At 42.1% G+C, this 25,055-nt stretch overlaps 1 protein-coding gene across 1 annotated transcript in view; it reads right to left on the minus strand.

Moving 5' to 3' along the window:
• CSMD1 (CUB and Sushi multiple domains 1) overlaps nt 1-25,055 on the minus strand; it is a 3,274,537-nt gene that overhangs the window by 690,958 nt on the left and 2,558,524 nt on the right. The window contains exons 35-36 of the mRNA XM_073626646.1: nt 22,490-22,614; nt 21,266-21,362 (exon numbers count right to left, since the gene is read on the minus strand). Coding sequence (XP_073482747.1) covers nt 21,266-21,362; nt 22,490-22,614 — 222 coding nt within the window. The remainder of the gene's footprint in view (nt 1-21,265; nt 21,363-22,489; nt 22,615-25,055) is intronic.

The following is a 25,055-nucleotide window of genomic DNA, read 5'->3' on the forward strand; positions in this document are numbered from 1 at the left end:
AGATCTTTGTGTCAACTCCCACGATGAACTTCCACGATGGTACTCCAAATAACGGGGGGTACTTATAACCCCGACTTACAAGATGTGAATTTTAGATACTGCACTCTCGGAGGTCTCCCCCCCCTATCAAAAATTGGCACATACACTTTTTAGTGCCATCCAATGGGAAATTGCCATACATTGGCGGTGCCCCTCTGTACCATGGTCACAGGTGCTCCTTCGCATGGAGTCTATTAGATTGATGGAAAGGGTGTATCACACTCTCATGGACTCCATGCACATTTTTAACAGCTTTAACATTCAACAATAGTCACATAATCAGACTGCCAGGGAGGTTAATGATGCTTAAAGTGCAACAATAAAAATGAAAAATTCCTTTAAATATAGTGCCTGGGGGGGGGGTCCCTATAGTCTTCCTGTAAAGTGGAGCATCTGTAGCATATATAGAATATGCTGCAGCAAAAATGTCATTTCTAAAGAAAAAAAAAACAAGTTGCGGTTGTAATTACTGGCACCTGGTTATTGAGAAAAAAAAAATAAAGAAAAAACGGCGTGGGGTCCCCCCCATAATCCATACCAGACCCTTATCTGAGCACGCAGCCTGGCAGGTCAGGAAAGGAGCGAGCACCCCCTCCTGAACCATACCAGGCCACATGCCCTCAACATGTAGAGGGTGCTTTAGGGAGGGGGGCTCTGCCCCCCACCCCAAAGCACCTTGTTCCCATGTTAATGGGGACAAGGGTCTCTTTCCCACAACCCTGGGCTGTGGTTGTGGGGGTCTGCGGGGGGCTTATCAGATTCTGGAGGCCCCCTCTGCCGTTCTTATATAGGTAAGGGCAGAGCCACCTGGTGATGTCACCTAGTAGCACCACCCCTTTGTAACACCACAGACCAGTGCATGCTGGGTGGTAATGTCACCAGATGGCCCCACCCTTGCCTATATAAGAACTGTCTAATGGCGGAGGAGGCAGAGGAGGCATTCAGCGGTCAGCCATCAATGAGGGCGGAGTATTTTTTTTCTTTTTAGGGTACCGACGTTGTGGCGGGTGGTGTGATTGACAATGGATTTACATCAGGGGGCACAGTTTTTTTTATTTTTTAATAAAGGAATTGTCAAAAACTGTCTCTTTGTTTTTATTACTCTTTGACACATTTTTGGTGAATGGGTAAGGATACAATGTACTCCATACTCATTCACAAAGGGGGGCCAGGATCTGGGGGCCCCCTTATTAAAGGGGGCTTCCAGATTACGATAAGCCCCCTGCCCGCAGACCCCTACAACCACAGTCCAGGGTTGTGGGGAAGAGACCCTTGTCCCCATCAACATATATATGCAGTCAGTCTCATATATATCCAGTGTAGCCAAGCCTATATCTGACTATAGGCCATTCCTGGTGTACTTTTTCTAATATACTTCAGGCAGGCAGGTTATTCTGGTGGTTTACACAATACCGTTCACCCCTAGTGCAGTTGCTACTACTTTTCTGGTGGTGTACACAATACATACAGTGCGCCCATAGTTGTTATTACACTTCTGTTGGTGTACACAGTACTGTGCACCCCTAGTGCAGTTGCTACTACTTTTCTGGTGGTGTACACAGTACACAATACATACAGTGCACCCATAGTTGCTATTACACTTCTGGTGGTGTACACAATACCGTTCACCTCTAGTGCAGTTGCTACTACTTTTCTGGTGGTGTACACAATACATACAGTGCACCCATAGTTGTTATTACACGTCTGTTGGTGTACACAGTACTGTGTGCCCCTAGTGCAGTTGCTCCTACTTTTCTGGTGGTGTACACAGTACACAATACATACAGTGCACCCATAGTTGCTATTAGACTTCTGGTGGTTTACACAATACCGTTCACCCCTTGTGCAGTTGCTACTACTTTTCTGGTGGTGTACACAATACATACAGTGCGCCCATAGTTGTTATTACACTCCTGTTGGTGTACACAGTACCGTGCACCCATAGTGCAGTCGCTACTACTTTTCTGGTGGTGTACACAGTGCACAATACATACAGTGCACCCATAGTTGCTATTAGACTTCTGTTGGTGTACACAGTTCTATGCACCCCTAGTGCAGTTGCTACTACTTTTCTGGTGGTGTACACAGTACACAATACAGTGTAGTGTGGTTTTGCTAAACAAAATCTACAGCATGTCCCGAAGTCCACCAAAGAGAAGCAGACACTCACAGGCCACTAAAAGAGGGCAAGCAGGCTCTGTAATAATAGTAAGGAGCTCTCACGCTACTATGGAATAGTGAGTAAAATAAGTATGTGAAATAAATAATGCAGCAAAATCTGTAAGTGTAACACAAAACACTAAAAAAGTTAAAATTAATAAAGTGATTTTGTGCAAGAGGTAGTTATTTATCCTATAAGCATGAGGAGAGTGTTAATAATACTTCGAGGTGGAATTATACTGAGTTATGTGTTAGATATCTATCCGTGATGACGAAGAAAAATAAAATTAAATAATAAGAAAATATTGAATTTCACTCTTCCCATGTATAGTCACAAAGTATTCTTAGTGTAAATAAATAGTAAATAACCAAATGTATGTGCAGGTATAATTAAATAAAATAACCTTATAAAGGTGACACTGCAATGAATAAGGATACACTTTGCATTTCAAACAGAAACAGAGTAAAAAAGTCCAGTAATAATTATAGTGAATAGGAAGTGATGGGGTTCTGTGATTGTAGAAACAGGTGCAAATGGTGATTCCCAATATTCCTGTTGTGGCTCCCTTGACAATCTGGTCTCCCAGGTCTCTTACCTCACTGTTAACAATAATATGCAGTCACCACTAGGGGGATCCACTGACTTCTCTGGATGGTCAAAATTGGAGCACATGCTTCGTGGAACAATGGACAGGGCACTTGAGGCAGAACAGCGGGAGGAAGAGGACTTCCTTACCTCTCAAGGCCCCCTTTATCCATATAGTATTCCTGCGGGCCCGCCAATCACACAGGAAGAAGATGAGGAGGAGGATTGTGTTAGCATGGAGGTGGAGGATAACACTCAGCATCAGCAGCAGTCTTCAAACCCATGGAGTTGTACGTGGCTGGGAGGAGGTGGTTGAGGATCATGTGATCCTTAGTGACCCAGAGGACTCAGGATCGAATGCCTCTGCAAACTTACGCTGCATGGTCTCCCTGATCTTGCAAAGCCTGTGAAAGGACCCTAGGATTTGTGGTATCAAGGAGAGGGATCATTACTGGCTGGCAACCCTTCTTGATCCACGTTACAAGGGTAAGGTTGCAGAACTTATCCAGCCTTCACAGAGGGAGCAGAGGATGAAAGATCTTCGGGAGGCCTTGCAGAAAGGCTTGTGCAATGCATTTCCAGAGCCTGGGAGGTTACAATTTCCTGGTGCTGGACAACGTGTTGCTGAGGCTTCATTCAGTCACAGAAAGAGCGTTGGAGAAGGTTACCAGCTGACCGATGCCTTCAGACAATTCTGCAGTCCTCAGCGCCAAGGTCTGATCAGTTCCAGCAATCATTGCCAGCATCTGAATTACATGGTGCAGGAATATCTAGGGGCAAGATCAGACTTGGAGACCTTTCCACCAATTTGTAATTGTAATTACGTGCCCCTGTTGAACAGGGGCAGAAAAATTGGGCTTGGGCTTGGGCGGTGGTGGTGGTGGTAGTGGCACAACACTGTAAAGCCTCACAGATGCTTTTGTTGAGCCACCACCACCTAAGGCCCAAATTTTCTGCCCCTGTTCAACAGGGGCGCGTAATTACAATTTTTGATCTAATATTTCACAGCAGAGCCCATTCTTGCGCTCAACAAGAGTATCTGTGAGGCTTTACAGTGTTGTGCCACCACCACCACGCCTAAGGCCCAATTTTTCTGCCCCTGTTTAACAGGGGCATGTAATTACAATTCTTGTTATAATATTTCACAGCAGGGCAGGTTCCAGCGCCCACCAAGAGTAACTGTGAGGGCTTACAGTGTTCTGGTACCACCAACACCTAAGGCCCAATTTTCCACAGAGTGTATAGGGCAGGCCGTATAGTATATACAGGCGGTCCCCTATTTTCAAACGTCCGACTTATAAATGACTCCTACCTACAAATGGAGGGAGACAACAGGAAATCTAGGAAGGGAAAATGTTCTCCTGTAAGAGTTAATATGGTAAAAAGGTGTCTCCACTGATGCTTTATCACCCTAGTTTCCCTAATAACCCACATTTTTCAAAATCCAATTGTCATTGGGACAGAAAGTGAGGTGAAATCTTCTGAACAGGGGCACAGACAGCAAAACAAATGTTACGGGTGATAACCCTTCCCTATGTTATTCAAAAAGCTTAAAAATAGATTTTTTGGCTGAAGCTACACTTTAAAAATGTACCTGTTCCAAATTACAAACAGATTAATCTTAAGAACAAACCTACAGTCCCTATCTTGTTTGTAACCCGGGGACTGCCTGTATGCTGCTGTTCAGAGTTTATAGGGCCTGGGGGCCCCACGCCTTTTTTTTATCAATTTGGGTGCGGGGTTCCCCTTAATATCCATACCAGGCCCAAAGGGCCTGGTAATGGGCTGGGGGGGTACCCATGCCATTTTTATCAATGATTTTCATCTATATTGCCGGGACCCGACATTACATTACAGCCACAAGCAGTTTTAAATGACTTTTATTCCTTTAGAAATGTCATTTTGTGTATGGACTGTTCTAAACACAGGAAACATGCACCACTTTACAGGCATACTATAGACACCCCCCAGGCATGATATTTAAAGGAATATTTCACTTTTATTGTTTCACTTTAAGTATTATTAAAATCACTGCTCCAGAAAAAACGGCCATTTTTAAAACTTTTTTTTGCATTGATACATGTCCCCTGGGGCAGGACCCAGGTCCCCAAACACTTTTTATGACAATAACTTGCATATAAGCCTAAAATTAGCACTTTTGATTTTTCCTGTTTGAGTCCCATAGACTTTAACGGTGTTCGCACAAATTTTTTGCCTGTTCGCATGTTCTGCCTAATCACTAGCTTTCATTAAAATAAGAACTGCTGATGCTGATATAAAAGTATATGTTTTTACACTATAACTACTGATATAAAAGTAACTTTGTGTTATGGGTTGACAAAGCTCTGCATCTGTTTCTCACAGTCTTCTGTCTCTAAATAACATTACATGCTCTCTCAAATGAAACCTTAAGCTTCTGTGCTGATGCACATTGCCCAGTCATATTTCACCATTGCCACCATTAAAAATATGCCTGTGAAAAAAAAAATCACAGTCAGCAACAATTAAAATATGCTCTTTGAAAAAAAAAAAAACACATGCAGCCTGTTACCACTATAGTGCATGTGAATTGGGACAGGGTATAGAGAAACTGCAGGACATCAGTAGCATGAAGGTGCAACAAAGGTTAAAAAAGGTAAAAATAGGGACAGATAGGGATTACATTTGGAACTGAATTTGGTTACATATATTTTTATTTCCCTGGTTCTCATTGGAAATATAAATTTAAAATGAGAAAACTGCATTTTTTTTCTAATTTTTAGCATGCCACATGTACAGTACTTAGTTTGGACACCTCCATATACAGTATTTACCCCAGAATGTGATCTAGAAAATCTGCTGAATAAAATGATATGAAATAAGTGTGACTTGTATGTAATAGCAGAATGATAATTAGGTATTAGGTACATGAATTTTATTATAAGAACTTTCTTCCCCCCCTTCTATGCTACATTGTGAAGCATGCAGGGGGGAAAAAAACTATTTGTGCAATTTGTTAGCACAACAGTAACATAAAATTAAGTTGGGTTGATGAGGGCACAAATTAACACAGCGGTGACCTTTTCACAGAGATGACATTTCTATCCCTTGTGTGAGTATTTTATGTCTGTATAGTGAACAAAAATGCCATCCAGATCATCCAACACCATTGTCAAAGCTGGGTTCTGAATTTACAGTTGACACACAGGCAGATTTTTTTTTAATGGTCCACCCATTATCCTAAAATGAGGAATAAGCCCTGTGCTGTTGTGATTTGTTATGGAATTGGGACACCTTAATTGAAAAGGCTCACATGCAATGCTAATCATACACACTCTCTTTAGAATTCCCAGGTGACAAGTCATTTTCTCCAAGTATGACAGGAAAAATGACAAAAATGATATCTATTACTTGAAGTGGTTGTAAACCTCAGATATGAATATGAACAAAGCATATCCCTCTATAGTGTGTACTATCATTTCTGTATGCTGCTTTGTTCTTCTGCTATCAGCATAAATCACTTCTGACCAAGAGAAAAAAGGTGACATGGGAGGGATTTCCAGCTGATTGACAGAAACAGCTCTGTTTCTGTGTGCTGTGTGGAGGGGGGGGGTGTCTCTTTCCTTTCAATCAGCAATTAGAGCTCTCTTCACTGAGCGCTGCACAGTGTAACTTCCCACTTTTTTCTGAACTTTCAGACAAGCTTTATAATTGATGTAGAAAATAGAAGGCTGTAGATAAACAGGTACAGCTTACATGGGATGATTTGTATATCTCTATGTATCACCTGAGGCTAGTAAATTCAGTGAAGATATCTAAGGGTTTACAACCACTTTAATGGATTTTGAGATTATTATATCACTAAAATAAATGTATAGCTTTCATTATTATTTTTTTGATCACGGGGTATCAAATCCTATGCATATATATTTCAAGTCTTTGTTTTGTATATAATGTTATAGGTACTACAAAATGAGTGGCAAAAACTACACTTATTTTAAAATGTTAGTAGCAGTGTAAAAAGGAAGATATCTAGGCCAGTAACAGTGAAGGGAAGAAGTGGCAGTAACAACCTGTCGTGATCTATGACATTGGGAGGCCAGTGCATCCAGTATTGTGAATGTTGTTAGCAAGCAGTCCTAAAAAGCTGATAACACTTTGGGTATTCATTTTTAGAATTACAGCTTAATCCCTTACCTGCAAGCCTGGGCCTGGGCAAACCCCTACCTCCCTCCTGTAAGTCTAAAATATGAAAATCTGCTCAGTTACAGGTCTACATTTTTTCACTATACTGTAGTGTGTGCTGAACAGACTTGTTAAATTTGGGCAGATTATGAATATCCTAATGTCCAAAATGTATACTGCACAGAAGCCTTTTGTTGTCTGTATCCACCAGTTGCCTTGTGGCTGCATAAATAAAGCCAATACTTAGCAGATTTACAGTGATGGAAGACTTTTTAATGAGAAGTGAAATTTCCCTGTAATTTCCGGCAACATCCAGTTGCCGTGACAATTTACCAATAATATCAAACCAAGAAAACATGTTTGTCTATTTGCTTTATATATTCAATCATGTAGAAGAGAAGACCCTACTTTTTAATTCCTTGCACATAATTACCATTTTAATGTAAAAATTAGTTATTTTCCTTTCACTTGCAAACACATCACTTCACTAAAGTAAATAACATCCAAAGTAGGTAGATAGGAAGAGATACCAGACAATAAAATTTATATGTGTGAATATTGCAAAATCTGGAGCAACATATAGTTGTTTGCTGTACCTTATTTCAGAGAACAAAAAAAAAAACTAAAGCTAAATTCTGGGCCAACAGCTAAATACACACTTTACCTACTGTAGCAGTAGCTGTACTATTCTATAAAGGGTGGTTTACGCCAGATTTGGGGAGAAGCAAGCACACTGATTGCTCAGGTGTGTGCTGGCTTCTTAATGGGGCAAGAGTTAGAGTTTAGGGCCCCACCCTCCAGAGGGAGGTCAGTCTGTCTGAGGGGAGCCATGTGGGATGCTGCCATGCATCAAGGTCAGGTTGTGACAGAGGAAGGCGCAAGCCTGAGAGGAAGTCCAGGAGGGACAAGTGCAGCTAGGGAGCTGCAAGGAAAGCTGCAGAGCAAAAGTTTAATGTCTGCACATACCACTGGGATGTGTTTGATGATAAGGAAGATCAAAGGGGTTTGGTAGTCAAGAAGACCCTGAAAAGGTACTCGGAGCAGTAAAGCTGCCACAGGAAAGCCAGGAGGCTGAATGTTATGTTTTCGCAGTGATGGTGAGAATCCCCTGTGTGGGAAGATTTATCTGTATGAACTGTGACCTGTTTTTAAATACAAGTGGCCTGCAATGCCCTTAAAATTCAGTTTTGGACTGGCACAACCAGGGCCAAAACTGGGGGGAGGCAGGGGAGACACCTGTCCCGGGCGCCACACTGAGAAGGGAGCCATTGCTGACAGGAGTAAAGAGAACAACATCACTACTCCTGTCAGCCCAGCGCTGGGAGGGAGGAGAGAGCCATGAGAAGGCGTTGGCTGTGTTTGTTCTCTCTCTCCCCTCCTCCATCCTGTCAGTGCAGTTCGGATCAATGGAAGCCTGAGGGAGGACAGCAGTGAGGGTGCAGGGCACCTGAATGTCAGCAGGTGTTTGGAGAGGGATCAAAGCAGTAGGAGAATGGGATCAATAAAGTGTATGCAGGAGAACATGCCCCCCTATCCTATTAGCTCCTATGGCAGTGTCCTGTCGAATAGGTTCACAGCACCAGTGACCTTTCCAGAGGTGCTCTGGAGATGCAGAGGAGTGTGAGAGCCTGATGCAGGAGAGGGAGATGCCTCAGATGCCACATGCTATGCTGTGCTCAGAAGGACACGTGTACCTACCCCCGCTACTTGTGTCGGGTCTTCAGATTGTCAGGCAGTGCCAATGGTCTGTTCCTGGGGATCCCAAAGACAGCACATCGCCTGGGCTCTGTAAGTACATGTCCACAAGCCCCCCAACTCACACACACACACAACCGATCTTTGAGCTGCACCTGACAGTGACAAGAACTGAGGGAGCATACTGATATAAGAAGGGGGCACACAGATGTAGGGGGTCACATTGATGTAAAGGAGGGATACTCTGATGTAAGGGGGGTCACATTGATCTAAGGGGGATACTCTGATGTAAGGGGAGTCACATTGATCTAAGGGGGAGATACTCTGATGTAAGGGGGGTCACATTCCTGTAAGGGGGGACTCATATGTAAGGGGCACAATTTTCAGGGGGAAGCTCTAATGCAAGGAAGGCACTATTGTAAAGGGGGACACTGATATAAGTGGAGACACTGATGTAAGAGGAGACTCTGCTGTAAGTAAGGCACTATTGTAATAGGGAACACTAATGTGGGGGAATTGATGTAAGAGTTGACATCAATATAAAGGTAGGCACTGATATAAGGGGGGCTCTGAAGAAAGGAGAATACTAACGTAAATGGGGGAATTGATGTAAGAGGGCTTAGAAGTAAAGTGGGACACTCATGTAAGATGGGAAATTAATGTAAAGGGGACACTGTTGTAAGGAAGGAAATATATACTAATACTAATACTAATGTAAGGTGGGGCATTGCTTGATGTTGTGGAGGAAGATAGCTCTGTTATATACCTTACTGTCTATAATATGAGGGCCCAACTGCTCTGGTAAGGAGACTTGCTGAAAACACTGTGGTGTGGTGTGTTTATATGTTCACGCTGTCATTGTGCCCATCAAACGCTGCCACTGTGCCCATTAAATGCTGTCAGTGTGCCCATCAAACGCTGCCAGTGTGCCCATCAAATGCTGCCAGTCTGCCCATCATATGCTGCCAGTGTGCCCATCATATGCTGCCATTGTTCCCATCAAACTCTGCCAGTGTGCCCATCAAATGCTGCCAGTGGGCCCATCATATGCTGCCAGTCTGCCAATCATATGCTGCCAGTCTGCCCATCATATGCTGCCAGTGTGCCCATTATATGCTGCCAGTGTGCCCAGCAAATGCTGCCAGTGTGCCCATCATATGCTGCCAGTGTGCTCATCAAACACGGCCAGTGTGCCCATCATATGCTGCCAGTGTTCCCATTAAACGCTGTTAGTGTGCCCATCATATGCTGCCAGTCTGCCCATCAAATGCTGCCAGTGTGCTCATCATATGGTGCCAGTGTGCCCATCAAATGCTGCCAGTCTGCTCATCAAACACTGTCTGTGCCCATCATATGCTGAGAGTGTGCCCATTAAAAGCAGACAGTGTGCCCATTATATGCTGCCAGTAGGGATGAGCTTCGTGTTCGAGTCGAACCCATGTTCGACTCGAACATCATCTGTTCGGTCGTTCGCCGAATTGCGAACGATATGGGCCATTCGCGCCAAATTCGAGTGGCGCGTCATGGCCCATAATTCACTGCGGCATTGCAGTGCATTGCTGGCTGATGATTGGCCAAGCATGCACTATGACCCGCATGCTTGGCCAATCACAGCGCCATCTGTACAGAGAGCTGTAATTGGCCAAAGCCAGTGTGGCTTTGGCCAATAATGGCTCAGGGGGTTTAGTACACGTCCCACACTATAAAAGGCCGCCTGCACGTCGGCCCTGTGTAGTGTGTTCCAGGGTTGAGAGACAGAGACAGAGATACAGTGTCATTTGATTTAAGTTAGATAGATTAGGTAGTACAGTCAGTCAGTTAGCTGCACTTACAGTGTATTGTGTATATATATATATGCATCCCAGGTGTTGTGTGTGTGTATATATATATATATATATATATATATATATATATATATATATATATACTGTATTCAGTTTAGCTAGATCTGTTCTTGTTATTCTCTTCCTACTGGCAGGCAGGTGTATTTACAGTATTTACAGCTACCTGAAGAAAATTGCTGGTGTTCTTCTGATCCTATTAGTACCACAGTAAGGCAGCTACAGTATTTACAGTTAGTGTATTGTGTCCTCTGCAAAGTGTTCAGCTAAAGCTACCTGTAGAAGATTGGTGGTGTTTTTCTGATCCTATCACTACCGCAGGCAGCTACATTATTTACAAGTTAGTGTAGTGCGACCTCTGCACAGTGTTCAGCTAAAGCTACCTGTAGAAGATTGGTGGTGTTCTCATACTAATAATACTACAGGCAGGCAGTTGATTTTGCTAGCTGCAGTATCAGTGTATATATATATATATATATATATATATATATATATATATATATATATATATATATTATATATCCCAGCTTAGTGCAGCTACATCTCACTGCAGGCCATTAGTATGTCTGGAAGGCCAACAAGGAGAGGCAGACAGTCACAAGCCAATAAAAGAGGGCAAGCAGGCTCGGTGTCTAGAGGCAACAGAGCTGGTCATGGACACGGTGTGGACATGGTGCATCCTCATCAGCACATGGCTGTGGGACACGCTTGGCCTTTTTTCGGCAGCTGGCCATGTTGAGCCGCAACATGTGGAAGACTTGGTCGAGTGGATGACCAAGCCGTCCTCATCCTCCTCATCCTCTCTCACCCATGCTCAGAGTACTTTGTCTGGCAAAGCAGCTGTCAACCCGGCCTCTTCCCTCGGCTCAATGGAATCAGTCACTCCTTCCCTAGCCCCACCATGTCCTCCTGAGGAGTCCCCTGAACTGTTTGATCACAGTGTTCGGTACATGCTCCAGGAGGATGCCCAGCGTTTTGAAGGCTCCGATGATGGTACTCAGCTAGAGGAAGGCAGCAACATGAGCCCAGACAAAGGGGGTGACCAAGAAGGACAGCAATCTGGCAGTCATGTTGCCCCTGCTGCAGCATACTGCCAGGTTTGCTCCAGTGATGAGGAGGGAGGGGATGATGAGGTCACTGACTCCACATGGGTGCCTGATATGAGAGAGGAGGAGAAGGTGGAGGAGGAGAAGGCACATCACCAACAAGGCAGGATGCCCTCCAGGGGCCAGCTTAAGGACAGCACACCAACTGCATCACCCTGCAAAGCTCCGCATGTGCAAGGCGCTGCTGTCTCTGCGCGTTATTCCAAAAGTTCTTTGGTATGGGCCTTTTTTGAGACAAGTGCATCAGATCGCACCGCTGCTATTTGCAACATATGTCTCAAGCGTATCTCGCGTGGCCAAAACATCTCCCGCTTGGGCACTACATGCTTGACCAGACATATGTTGACCTGCCATGCAGTTCGTTGGCAAGCGTACCTAAAAGACCCACACCAAAGAACAAAGAGGACCTCTCCTTGCTCCTTATCAGCTGAGATCTCCAACCCCACTATACCTTCAGTCCTCTCTGAGACCTGCACTGGGAGGAATGAAGGTGTAGAATTAGTTGTGTCATAGCCAAGTACTTGTCGGCAATCTGCTATCGGTACACCGACATCAGATTGTACCAGGGAAATTTCCCTGCCCCAGCCGATGCACCGCCGAAAGAAGTTCGCTCCCAGCCATCCACATGCCCAGCAGTTGAATGCTAGCTTGGCAAAATTGCTAGCACTTCAACTGCTACCTTTTCAGTTGGTAGACTCTACCCCCTTCCGTGAGTTTGTGGAATGTGCGGTTCCTCAGTGGCAGGTACCCAAACACCACTTTTTCTCACGGAAGGCGATTCCGGTTCTCTACCGGCATGTGGAAGGCACTGTCCATGCCTCGTTGGACAGGGCGGTCAGCGGTAAGGTGCATATTACCGCTGACTCATGGTCCTAAGTTTACCTAAGTTTCACCGCGCATTGGGTGACTCTGCTGGCAGCTGGGAAGGATGCAGGACAAGGTGCAGTAGTGTTGGAGGTTGTTCCGCCACCACGCCTCTAAAATGCTACTACTGGTGATTCTGACACACCTCTCTCCTCCACCCCTCCTCTTCTTTTTCCTCCATGGCCTCTTCCTGTGCTTTGTCCTCGGAACCAGCAGTGCTCCGTAGGCGTTCAAGGGGCTACGCAACTACGCAGGCCAAAAGATGCCATGCGGTGCTTGAGCTGGTGTGTTTGGGGGACAGGAGCCACACTGGCGCAGAGGTTCTGTCAGCTCTGCAGGGGCAGGTTCAGAGGTGGATGACACCACGCCAACTTAAGGCAGGAATGGTGGTTTGCGACAATGCCACCAACCTCCTCTTCACCCTCCGACAGGGACAAATGACCCATGTGCCCTGTTTGGCTCACGTCCTTAACTTGGTGGTGCAGTGGTTCTTGGGCAGGTACCCGGGCTTACAGGATGTCCTGAGGCAGGCCAGGAAAATCTGTGTGCATTTCCGCCAGTCATATAATGCCAGTGCTCGGCTGGCTGACCTCCAAAAGGAATTTAACCTGCCCAAGAACTGCCTAATCTGTGATATGCCCACCAGGTGGAACTCAACATTGGCCATGCTGCAATGGCTGCACATGCAATGTCAATGAGTACCTGTGCGACTATGACACCAGGACAGGGTCAGGAGAGCTTGTTTTTTTCCCCACGCCAGTGGGCCATAATCAGGGATGCATGCACTGTCCTGTCACCATTTGAGGAGGCCACAAGGATGGTGAGCAGTGACAGTGAATACATCAGTGACACTGTCCCCCTTGTCCACCTGTTGGAGCACACGCTGTGTGGAATAATGGACAGGGCACTTGAGGCAGAACAGAGGCAGGAAGAGGAGGACTTCCTTAGCTCTCAAGGCCCCCTTTATCCAGACAGTGTTCCTGCGAGCCCGCCAATCACACAGGAAGAGGACGAGGAGGAGGAGGAAGAGGAGGATTGTGTCAGCATGGAGGTGGAGCCTGGCACTCAGCATCAGCAGCAGTCTTTAAGGGATCATTTACAGTCCCAAGAAACCCATGGACTTGTACATGGCTGGGAGGAGGTGTCTGCGGATCATGTCGTCCTTAGTGACCCAGAGGACTCCGGACCGAATGCCTCAGCAAACCTACGCTGCATAGCCTCCATGATCCTGCAAAGCCTGCGGGAGGATCCTTGTATTCGTGGTATCAAGGAGAGGGATCAATACTGGCTGGCAACCCTCCTTGATCCACGTCACAAGGGTAAGGTTGCGGACCTTATCTTGCCATCGCAGAGAGAGCAGAGGATGAAACATCTTCGGGAGGCCTTGCAGAAAGGTCTGTGCAACGGGTTCCCAGAGACTGGGAGGTTACAAACTCCTGTTCCTGGACAACGTGTTGCTGAGGCATCGGTCAGTCAAAGAAGGAGCGGTGGAGAAGCTGGCCGTCTGACCGATGCGTTCAGACAATTTTTTAGTCCGCAGCCCCAAGGTATGATCGGTTCCAGCAACCATTGCCAGCGTCTGTTTTACATGGTGCAGGAATACCTAGGGGCAAGATCTGACTTGGACACCTTTCCCACCGAAAATCCTCTGGGTTACTGGGTCTTGAGGAGGGATCACTGGCCAGAGCTTGCACAGTATGCAATTGAGCTACTGGCCTGTCCTGCATCCAGCGTTCTTTCGGAACGCACAATTAGTGCTGCTGGAGGTTTTGTAACCAATCACAGGGTGCGCCTGTCCACCGACTCGGTCGATCAATTGACCTTCATAAAAATGAATCAGTCTTGGATCACCACCAGCTACCAAGCACCTGATGCTGATGTAACCAAATAATTTTTTTTAAAATGTCAGATCCCTTCAAGACTGCCTATGCTGATGTTGAGTGACTATCCTGTTTTGCTGAGTGACTATCCTCTTCCTCCTCAATGATCATGCTGATAGCTTGTAAGAATATTTTTGGTTCTGGGCGCCGCCACCAGTGCCTAAGGCCCAATTTTTCTGCCCCTGTTTAACAGGGGCATGTAATTACAATTTTTGATGCAATACTTTGCAGCAGGGCTTGTTCCTGCGCTCCAACTAGAGTATCTCTGAGGGGTTGCAGTGTTGTGGCACCAGCACCACCACCAAAGGCCCAATTTTTCTGACCCTGTTCAACAGGGGCATGTAATTTCAATTCTTGATCTAATATTTCACAGCAGAGCCCGTTCCTGCACCCACCAAGAGTAACTGTGAGGGCTTACAGTGTTGTGGCAACACCAACACCTAAGGCCCCAATTTCTGCAGAGTATATAGGGCAGGCCCCTACTTTCAAATATCCAACTTGCAAACGACTCCTACTTGCAAACAGAAGGAGACAACAGGAAGTGAGATGAAATCTACCCCTAGGAAGGGAAATTCTCTCCTGTAAGAGTTAATATGGGAAAAACGTGTCTCCTTTCCACTGATGCTTTATCACGAATCCTTGTTTCACTAAAAACCCCAAATTGTCAAAAAACATTTGTCATTGGGACAGAAAGTGAGGTAAAATCTTCTGAAGAGGTGCACAGACAGCAAAACAAATGTCACAGGGGTGATAACCCTTCCCTATGTTTTCCAAAAAGCTTAAAAATAGATTTTTTGGCTGGAGCTACACTTTAAAAATGTACCAGTTCAAAATTACAAACAGATTCTATTTAACAACAAACCTACAGTCCCTGTCTTGTTTGCACCGCCTGTATACTGCTGTTCAGAGGGCCTGGGGCCCCACGCCTTTCCTTTTTTTAATTTGGGTGCGGGGTTCCCCTTAATATCCATACAAGACCCAAAGGGCCTGGTAGTGGACTGGGGGGGTACCCATGCCATTTGTCTCACTGATTTTCATCCATATTACCGGGACCGGACATTACATTAAAGCCGTAAGCAGTTTTAAATTACTTTTATTCCTTTAAAAATGTCTTTTTGTGCAGGGACTGTTCTAAGCATGGGAAACACACGCCACTTTACAGGTATACTATAGACACCCCCCAGGTACAATATTTAAAGGAATATTTCACTTTTTTTTTTTTTCACTTTAAGCATCAATAAAATCACTGTTCCTTAAAAAAAGTCCCTTTTTAAAACTTTTTTTTGCATTGATACATGTCCCCTGGGGCAGGACCTGGGTCCCCAAACCCTTTTTAGGACAATACCATGCAAATTAGCCTTTAAAATTAGCACTTTTGATTTCGAACATTCCAGTCCCATAGACTTCAATGGGGTTCTAAAGTTTGAGCAAATTTTCGGTCCGTTCGCAGATTCTGGTGCAAACTGAACCGGGGGGTGTTCGGCTCATCCCTAGCTGCCAGTGTGCCCATCAAACGCTGCCAGTCTGCCCATCATATCTTCCAGTGTGCCCATCAAATTTAGGTACTTACACTGCTTTAAAAAGTATTTAATGATGCTTTAATGATTACAGAGCTACAGGTACAGAGCAACTAAGCTGTAAAGCTGTACCTTTTATATCTGCCTGAAGTTCAGCTTAACAGAGTATCTAAACAGTTACATAGTTAGTCACTTAGACATCAGTCCATCTAGTTCAACCAACAGGAAAAAAAAATCTACACTAAAAACTTTAATTTTTTTAACTTTTGGATAGAATAAGGGAAGGTTAGAACCCCTTTAATGATTTACTGCTATCAAGAGACCTGTATATGAGATTGCCTTTCACTTCTGTTCTAGAGACACACTTTTTTACCTGACAGGAAGGCAGGGAAAATGTGTACCAGAGAAAAACACAAAAAAAAACTGACAGAAGATCTAGCATTCCCCTACTTAACTTAAAAAATATATATATTTATTTTGGCTTTGTTGCTTCTAGAGAGATTTCCCCTCACTTCCTGTCCTGGGGACAACCATGCTTAAGCCCTGTACACACGGGCCAAATGTTGGGAGACAATTAACAGTAAATGTGATTTTATAAAGTACACTACACTATATACTGTTACACCTAAAAATGCATTAGGATATCCATGATAACAATTTGATGAGAGTAACAGGGTATTAAAAAGTATTTTGTTATCAGTTTATTAAATGTAGTTATCAAAAGAAAATGATACAATCAGAGAACTTTACTATTTAGAACAAAGAAATATTATATATATATATATATATATATATATATATATATATATATATATATATATATATATATATATATATATATATATATTTATAAATAGTGCACATCTTATGTTGCATTACAACATGCTGTGAATATGTAACATCTTTTGAATATGCTCAGAGCTAAAACTATTTGTATCAATACTACTAAACCTTTCACTTCCCTGTGCACCAGAGAAAAGGCGGATATTGTAAAACAACCAGTTAGGTATCAGTTTACTGTTATATAGACTTCTGTTAAAGATCAAAAGACAAAGTAAAGCAAGAGAAATATTAACAATCTATGTATCATACACATATGATCTTCTACTGCACTCCTTTGTCTTTTTCAGTTTTTTTTTTTTTAATTACTGTTGGCATTAAACTGATTTACCAAGAACTTGTCTAGAAGTTTAGAGGCTCTACTGTGCAGTTGCAGCCAGGGAAGGAAGACTTGCGGCACTGGATAAAAAAAACACAGGAGCTCATGGATGTTGGGTCCCAGTAAGTATGCACCTTCAGAGAAGGAGGGTGGATTTCTTAGGTCAGTAAAGGGGAACAAAAAGAATAAGTTCATTTTGTTTGACAGTGCACTTATCCTTTAAAGCAACGTTTGACATAGGGCTGAACTGTTAGTAAAGCAGTTGGTAATGAGGAGGTTCAAACTTAGTGAGTGACAAGCCCATTGGTGAATAATGACAATAGTAATGATGGGAAATTAACTGTGCATGGATTAATATTTTAGTAATTTAACCACTTAAACCAGAAGATTTCCCCCCTTAATGACCAGGCCATTTTTTGCGATACGGCTCTGCGTCAATTTAACTGACAATTGCGCGGTCATGTGATGCTGTACCCAAACAAAATTGACGTTCTTTTTTTCCCACAAATAGAGCTTTATTTTAGTGGTATTTGATCACCTCTGCGGTTTTTATTTTTTGTGCTATAAACAAAAAAAGAGGGACAATTAAAAAAAAAAAAAAAACAAAAAAAACAAATATCCCCCCCAAAAAAAGTAAAAAAATAAATTTCTTCATCCGTTTAGGCCAATATATATTCTTCTACATATTTTTGGTAAAAAAATTGCAATAAGCATATATTGATTGGTTTGCGCAAAAGTTATAGCGTCTACAAAATAGGGGATAGATTTATGGCATTTTTATTATTTTATTTTTTTTACTTTTAATGACAGCAATCTGACATTTTTAGCAGGACTGTGACATTGCAGCGGACAGATTGGACACTTTTGACACTTTTTTGGGACCATTGACATTTATACAGCGATCAGTGCTATAAAAAATGCACTGATTACTGTATAAATGTCACTGGCAGGGAAGTGGTTAACACTAGGGGGTGATCAAGGGGTTAAATGTGTTCCCTCATGTGTGTTTCTAACTGTGGGGGGAATAGGACTAACTAGTGGAGGATAGATATCGCTGTTTCTAATCACTAGGAACAGCAGATCTGTCTCTCTACCCCTGTGAGAACGGGGATCTGTGTCTTTACATGCACACATCCCCGTTCCGGCTCTTGTGCCCATGATCGCAGGTGGCCAGCGGGCATCGCAGCCACCAGCCATGCGCATCGGGTCCTCTGCTGTGCAACAAGTGTGCGTGCTTGCTATTGCCCTTCAAGGTGCCGACATACACCTACGGCGACAGTTTTAGACAGGGTAATAGGTCTAACTGTTGTATAATAAATTATGCTAGAAGTGAATATGGTGAATGTGAGTGATCTAGTATGAGGTGGTTTAGGTGCCCAATGGTTGATTTACTAAAACTGGAGAGTGCAAAATCATCTGTAGCTGTGCATGGTAGCCAATCAGCTTCTAACTTCAGCTTCTTCAATTAAGCTTTGACAAAAAAAGGGAAGCTGAGTGGTTCCTATGCAGAGCTGCACCAGATTTTGCAATCTTTAGTTTTAGTAAATCAACCCCACAGTGTTCTTGCACACAGTTTCTTTTTTTACTTTTTCAAATGAAGAGCAGGGACAAAGGTTGCTCTAAAGCGCCAAGAACAGTCAAAAACTGAATGAATGTTGTGCTTAGAGCACCCAAACCTTAAAATAAGGCTCTGTTAACATATACATAAAAATCAAGAAGCCCCCAAAAGAAATGATAACCCCAAAATACCACCTGCTTTTAAAAAAAATGACCCTGTCAACATGAAAAATACTCCAAAATAAATGAAAACCCCAAAATGATGCCACCCCACAACAAAAGTTCATTTTTAAGGGGAAGCCTTGCAGCAAAAGGTTTTATGTTCAAGACAGCAGCCAACAGTAACAGCTGGCCCCAAGTCAACCAAACATAAAATTAAAGACACAAATAAAAATATTGAACAGACAAAAAAGCAGCACAGACATTAATTGCCCTAAGAGCTAGCAATCATAATTAAATTAACCTCCCTGGCGGTATGATTATTTCAGATTTTAGGTGCTGAAAGCGGTACCATTATTTTGCACAGAAATTTGGCGTTTTATATTGTAGGCCTGTAAATCTTAGGAATAATTCAGTTAAATCTGTCCAAACCATAGTCTAGTAGACATCCCGGGTATGATAAATTTTGAAAAACGAAATAAAAAATTATAATATAATAAATAACTATAAATAATTATAACAAATAATAATATAATAATAATAAAAATTATTTAATAATGTAATCAAATCAAAAACACTGAAATTTGCTCAGTTGCAGAATTGTCACTTTCGTTACTTTTAGTGTTTGGTGATGGATTTTCCCACAAATCACTATCACTCAATTCTGCGAGTGATTCTAATTTATTATTGCTGTTTTCTAGTTGCTCTAAAGCCACTTTTGATGTAAAGGGACAGTTTTGGTTGCTATGGACAATCTCCAGTTTCCAGGCAGAAAGAACAGTTTTTATAATATAAAACTGCATGCAGGACACTGGACAGACCATTAGGGACAAAGGGGATGTGTAACAGTATACTGTATCTATACTGTGTGTTTCACTTTTTGAATTTGCCGCCGACCTCCGTCCCCGTGCGTCGCAACGCTCGCAGGGAACGGAGCTCGGCACTGTGAATCGAGCGAGACACGGTGGCTCGCCGATCACAGCAGAGAGACATCGCAGGGACCAGGGGACAAGGTAAGTAAACTCTTCCTGGATCCTGCGATGCAATCCCGAGTCTGGCTCGGGGATACCGCTTTTGGTATTGAAAATCTACCCCGAGCCAGACTCGGGAATACCGCTAGGGGGGTTAAAGGTTTTTTTTTTTTAACAAGCTCCCTATGCAACTTTTCAGCTTTCCCTATCTTCTGCCTACAGCAGCTTTCAATGACATTATGGGGGTTATTTACGAAAGGCAAATCCACTTTGCACTACAAGTGCAAAGTGCACTTGAAATTGCACTGAAAGTGCACTGGGAAGTGCAGTCGCTGTAGATCCGAGGGGGACATGCAAGGGAAATTAAAAAAAACAGCATTTTAGCTTGCACACGATTGGATGAAAAAATCAGCAGAGCTTCCCCTCATTTCAGATCTACCCCTCATATTTACAGCGACTGCACTTCCAAGTGTACTTTCAGAGCAATTTCAAGTGCACTTTGCACTTGTAGTGCAAAGTGGATTTGCCTTTCATAAATAACCCCCAATGGCTGCTCTATGCCTCCCCCTTTTATAGTGAGAGGGCTGGCTCAACCGAAAGCCCTTTTAAGCCGGATCACTATAACTCAAAAGCAACACAGTGCCTTATGGTTTAAAAAAGTTCTGCCAGAAGAATCTTCACAAATTTGTTAGGAATTTGCCTTGAAACCATGATAATACCAAACCCAAACCTGATCCTTACTGTGCCATAAACCTCTCTCATTACAATAAAAGTAAGTAAATGTAAAATTTCTTCAAACTCATTTTATTTATTTTTTAAACCAAGTTGATATGGAATCCAGACCTGTAATTACTGAACATCTTTTTGACAATAGCTCCTTATCAGAGCGGCTGCACAGTAACAGTAAGAAGGGATGAATAGAATAGACTTCAATATCACACTTATATTGAGTTATCAATATCTGCTACCATGTAATCGCAGAAGTACTTAATATTAACATTCTATGATAGATTGTGGAAGAGTTTTGACAGAGCAATAGTGCAATTAAAAATTCCAAGTGGAGCTGTGCCCTTAGTAAGGAGAGCCTTGCACTTGATGGAGACCTGAGAAAATTAAGAAACAGAAAGATGAACAGTATATAACTACTGCACCTGGGAGTCAATTTATTAAGTGACTCCCAACTTTATACTTAGCCTCTGAAACTGTGTTCACACATCCTGTATGTTGTTTCCTGTTTTTAAAGCTCCTCCATGCATGGACACATCTTCACTGGGCTAACTGCAAAATATTTTTTCCCCCTCATATTTCCATGACCAACATTTTTTTGAAAGTTTCCCTATTTTGCCATGGCACATTTTCCTATTTTCTATCTGTCAACAATCTAGACAGATTGATGTTTTATAGTAGTTTCAAAGGAAAAAACAAACATAAACTTTATATTATGTTTCTGACCAGACCTTTATCGCATATACCAGTAACATACAACTTGCAAACAGTATAAATTAAATAATGACCTCATGTGCATATTATACTAAAAGTATAAAATATTAGATAAATGTAAATTTACCAGAAAAACTGCCAAGTCTCGGTGAAGTTGTGTCTGAGCCATCATATATTTCAAGCGAATCCCAATTGTGCTCTGTTGCAAAACTTAAAACTTGTATCTGTCAAAGAAACTGGCATTAATTAGTATGTTTATGATATGGTATGTAGTACAGTGACAACATACCTTATTATGTCTTATTTTCTTTACTGAAGGGCTTGCCAAAGTTCAGTGTCAAGGCAGATGGCATAGATAGAACAAATACAAGTATTTCTTAAAACTAAACTCCAGGCAAGCAGCAAACTACACAGCTGAAATGCATACATGAAAACAGATTTATCTACCAAGTCAATTGTAATTCTGCGCACCCCTGACAAACAGCACTGCAGATACTGAACTTATACAAGAGCAGGACATTTTGGTAGAGAATAGACTTCTCAGCCTACTAAATAGACAATACTGGAGCAACAGTACAGTAATGAGTCATCACTCTGCTGAGCCTGCTTTCTTCTCCTGCCAACATGCTCACTATCAGCACATTTGCGTGCAACAGAGCCTGATTGGCTCCCAGTGCTCATTCTCCTTTGCCAGCCTGTATTGCATATTTAGACATAAATGGGTCAATATATAAGTTAGATTTAAAAATAAATTGATTTATTTTAAATTATTATATAACTACATTTTTCATATATCTTCCTGGAGTCTGGTTTCAAGCATTTAAGTAATATAAAGGAAAGCTGTAGTGAAAAAAACATATGCTAAAATTGCTGACTTCTTTTAATCATTACAAAAGGCCCATAGTATGTGACATATTTATTAAAACACAGTAGGCTCCATTCACAGAATGAACTCACATGAGATATTTAGCTCTCAGGACACATTTTGCCTAAATATCCCATGCGATCCTGAAACTGTCAATTCACTAGACCGTTTGTGCGGTATTTACCGAAGAACGCTGAAAATGCTCAATAAATACCACATGAACAGGCTTAAAATCCATTCACAAAGGAAAATGTTCATTGTCCATTGTCGACAGCAGGCAGGAAATGTACAATTTTCATGAGGTGGATAAAGGAGTACCTCCCCCTCATTGTCAGGAGAAGTACTGTGATCTCCTTCAGATGTAGTACATACCAGTAATTGTTACACTTACAAATTATGCATGCAATATTCAAAAATATGTAACATGCAAAGTCCACATAGTCTCACATTTACCCTAAACATTCTTACTTATTTTTGTATACTTGCCTGAATTCCCGATCCTTCAGCCACTATGATTTTCCAGACACAATTTAAGCTGTTGCCATAAGGATCAGGAAAGCCAGGGGATAATATTGTTCCTCTTCTGTCTGTAAAATTCCCACTACAAGGGACTGAAAAGAGCAGAATAAGATTTAAATTTTGTACCACAGACAAAAAAATAGAGATAGTAACAAGTCTCCATTTGCACACACTTGTGATTGCATATATCTTTATCTATTGATGGATCTTGTAACTCAGGCACCAAAGCTCTGCATTGTTGGAGGGCACATTAAATGTGTCCCTAAATTTGTGGGATTTTCAACAGGGAGTTGTTCATGACATCTGTTCTACCCCTATGGCTTCATATACAAATAAAGATGATTGCTGATTAATTCTGGCTATTGAACTTTTCAAAAGCAATTCTCTCAATTAACAGTTTTTTAATACATGGCTTACTCTTTCTTTAATTGTAGCATGTAAGGACTAACCTTTATGTTTGTCTTCTTTTTTTTAATATTAATTTAATCTTTGGGCAGTTGTAAAAGGATTTAATACAATATATTAAACAATCTATAGAATGTATTCTTCATACTACTCATATTACATCTGAGCTTATGGCAACCAGTTGGTACAGTAATTGTTTTTATTTTCTATGCTAAAGCATTATTTTTGGAATATTTTTTACTTCCACTGGCAACATATTCACATTCCTTTTGTCCAGTTTTAAATTGTGAAACCTATGTCTCCAAGGTCTTCATCATTAGCAGATTTCTTGAATATGGCATTTCAATGATGAATACTAATAAGGTGCAGAGAACAGAGTTCAGTTTACTGCAGATTCCACTGTACTGTAGTCAGATTAGTAAAAATATTAATTCCCATTGGTTGCTATTTATGTTGCATATAAACACTCATACTTGCCAGCATTCAAAGATACAGTGGAATCTGGCCTACAATTGATTGGCAAGTAGCCTTCTGTAAATCTAATGCTTGCTGTTTCCAAATAAATACATTACCTAATTAATATGCAAAATTAAACTTATTGTGTATATTATGAAAAGATGATAACTTTGTCTTTAGCTTTCTTTTTTGGAGGGGTGCCATGTTGAAGAGGATAAGAGCTTCTTCCACACAATCCTGGCCCAATGGTTGTGGGGATTATGGGCAATGTATTGGAATCTGGAAGCTCACTTTAAGATACGGGGGCCCCCAGATATCCACCCCCTTTTTAAATGAGTAAGGGGTTGTCAGGGCTGGCTCAGCCCTTCCTTCTCTGAGTTGGCCGCTCAGCTGTTGGCTAATTGCCAGCTCTCATCTCTCTCCACAGTTAACCAGCTGTGTGGATCTGCTCATCAGTCTCACCTACTTAAAGATCTCCAGCTTACTTCATTCCTGCCTTTGCCTTGGTCGCATCACAAGAAACCATCTCCTGCTTTCCTGTTTTAAGACTGGCTTTGCTGACATCCCTTCTGGCTCCTTATCCTGCTTGCTGTTCCTCTACTTTGATCCCTGACTTCTGGCCTGGCTGATTACCCGATCTGGTTACTGAACTCTGGCTTAGCTGATTACCCAATCTGGTTACTGAACTCTGGCTTGGCTGACTACCTGATCCGGTTACTGGACTCTAGCTATGCTTTGACTTCGCTTACTCTATTTACCTTTTTATTTTTATTAATAAACAAGTGTGATTTTACTGTACTTCTGTCTCGGTCTGGTAATCATTCACAAAAAAAGTCAGTTTTAAATACACACAAGATTCTGAGTCCTTTATAGAAGGATGCCTCCCCACATAATCTTGTATTGTAAATCTGGCATCCATAACATAACATATCCATAACAATGAACATCTCCCACTGATCATCACCTGCAGATCATCGCAACAAAAAAACAATTTATACTCTGACCTGTTCATTCCTGCTGCACTCCCTTCCTAATGTCAGTTCTCCAGAGCTAAGCTAACTGTGTACATAAGCATTTTAGCACATATTTAATTGTTCATGCTAGTATTGTAAATTAACTGTCTGCTTACCCTGATGTCATAATACTTAGCTTAGTATCATAGCAATCTTAAACAAAAAGTTTAATATGTCTTGCCTTCTATGTGTCCATTCTTAATAAGACCCAAGTTTTAAAGGAAATATGTATTGAGAAAGAAAAGAGGGCTGCTCTTGCTGCCTTTCTTTGAAAATATCTCTTGTGCCTGTCTGTCATGTTGATTCAAATGTTTCAATACTTTCTGAGTCAGTGACTTATAAAAATTAGACAGATCAGCCATTCTGACTTCACATGTTGAATGGCTAATCTAAGGCAGTGACTTGTAAAGTATGAGGCCAGAGAGCCCAAGCAAATAGCAATTTCAGAAAAAGATGAGGAGTGGCAGTCAAAATGTATTTCACTCAGGACAGCTTTCCTTTATGAACATCAATGGAATAAAGTTGTTCTGGCCTTGTGTCTTCCTAAAGGATCCTGTTTCTCACTGGTAATCCAGATGTTCTTAATAATAGAAAATCAATAAAGGACTAATCTGCTTTTATTAACATGAGCCCACTGAATGCTCTAGATAAGGCAGTCT

Source organism: Aquarana catesbeiana, linkage group LG04 (assembly GCF_042186555.1).
Source record: "Aquarana catesbeiana isolate 2022-GZ linkage group LG04, ASM4218655v1, whole genome shotgun sequence".
Lineage (NCBI taxonomy): Eukaryota > Metazoa > Chordata > Amphibia > Anura > Ranidae > Aquarana > Aquarana catesbeiana.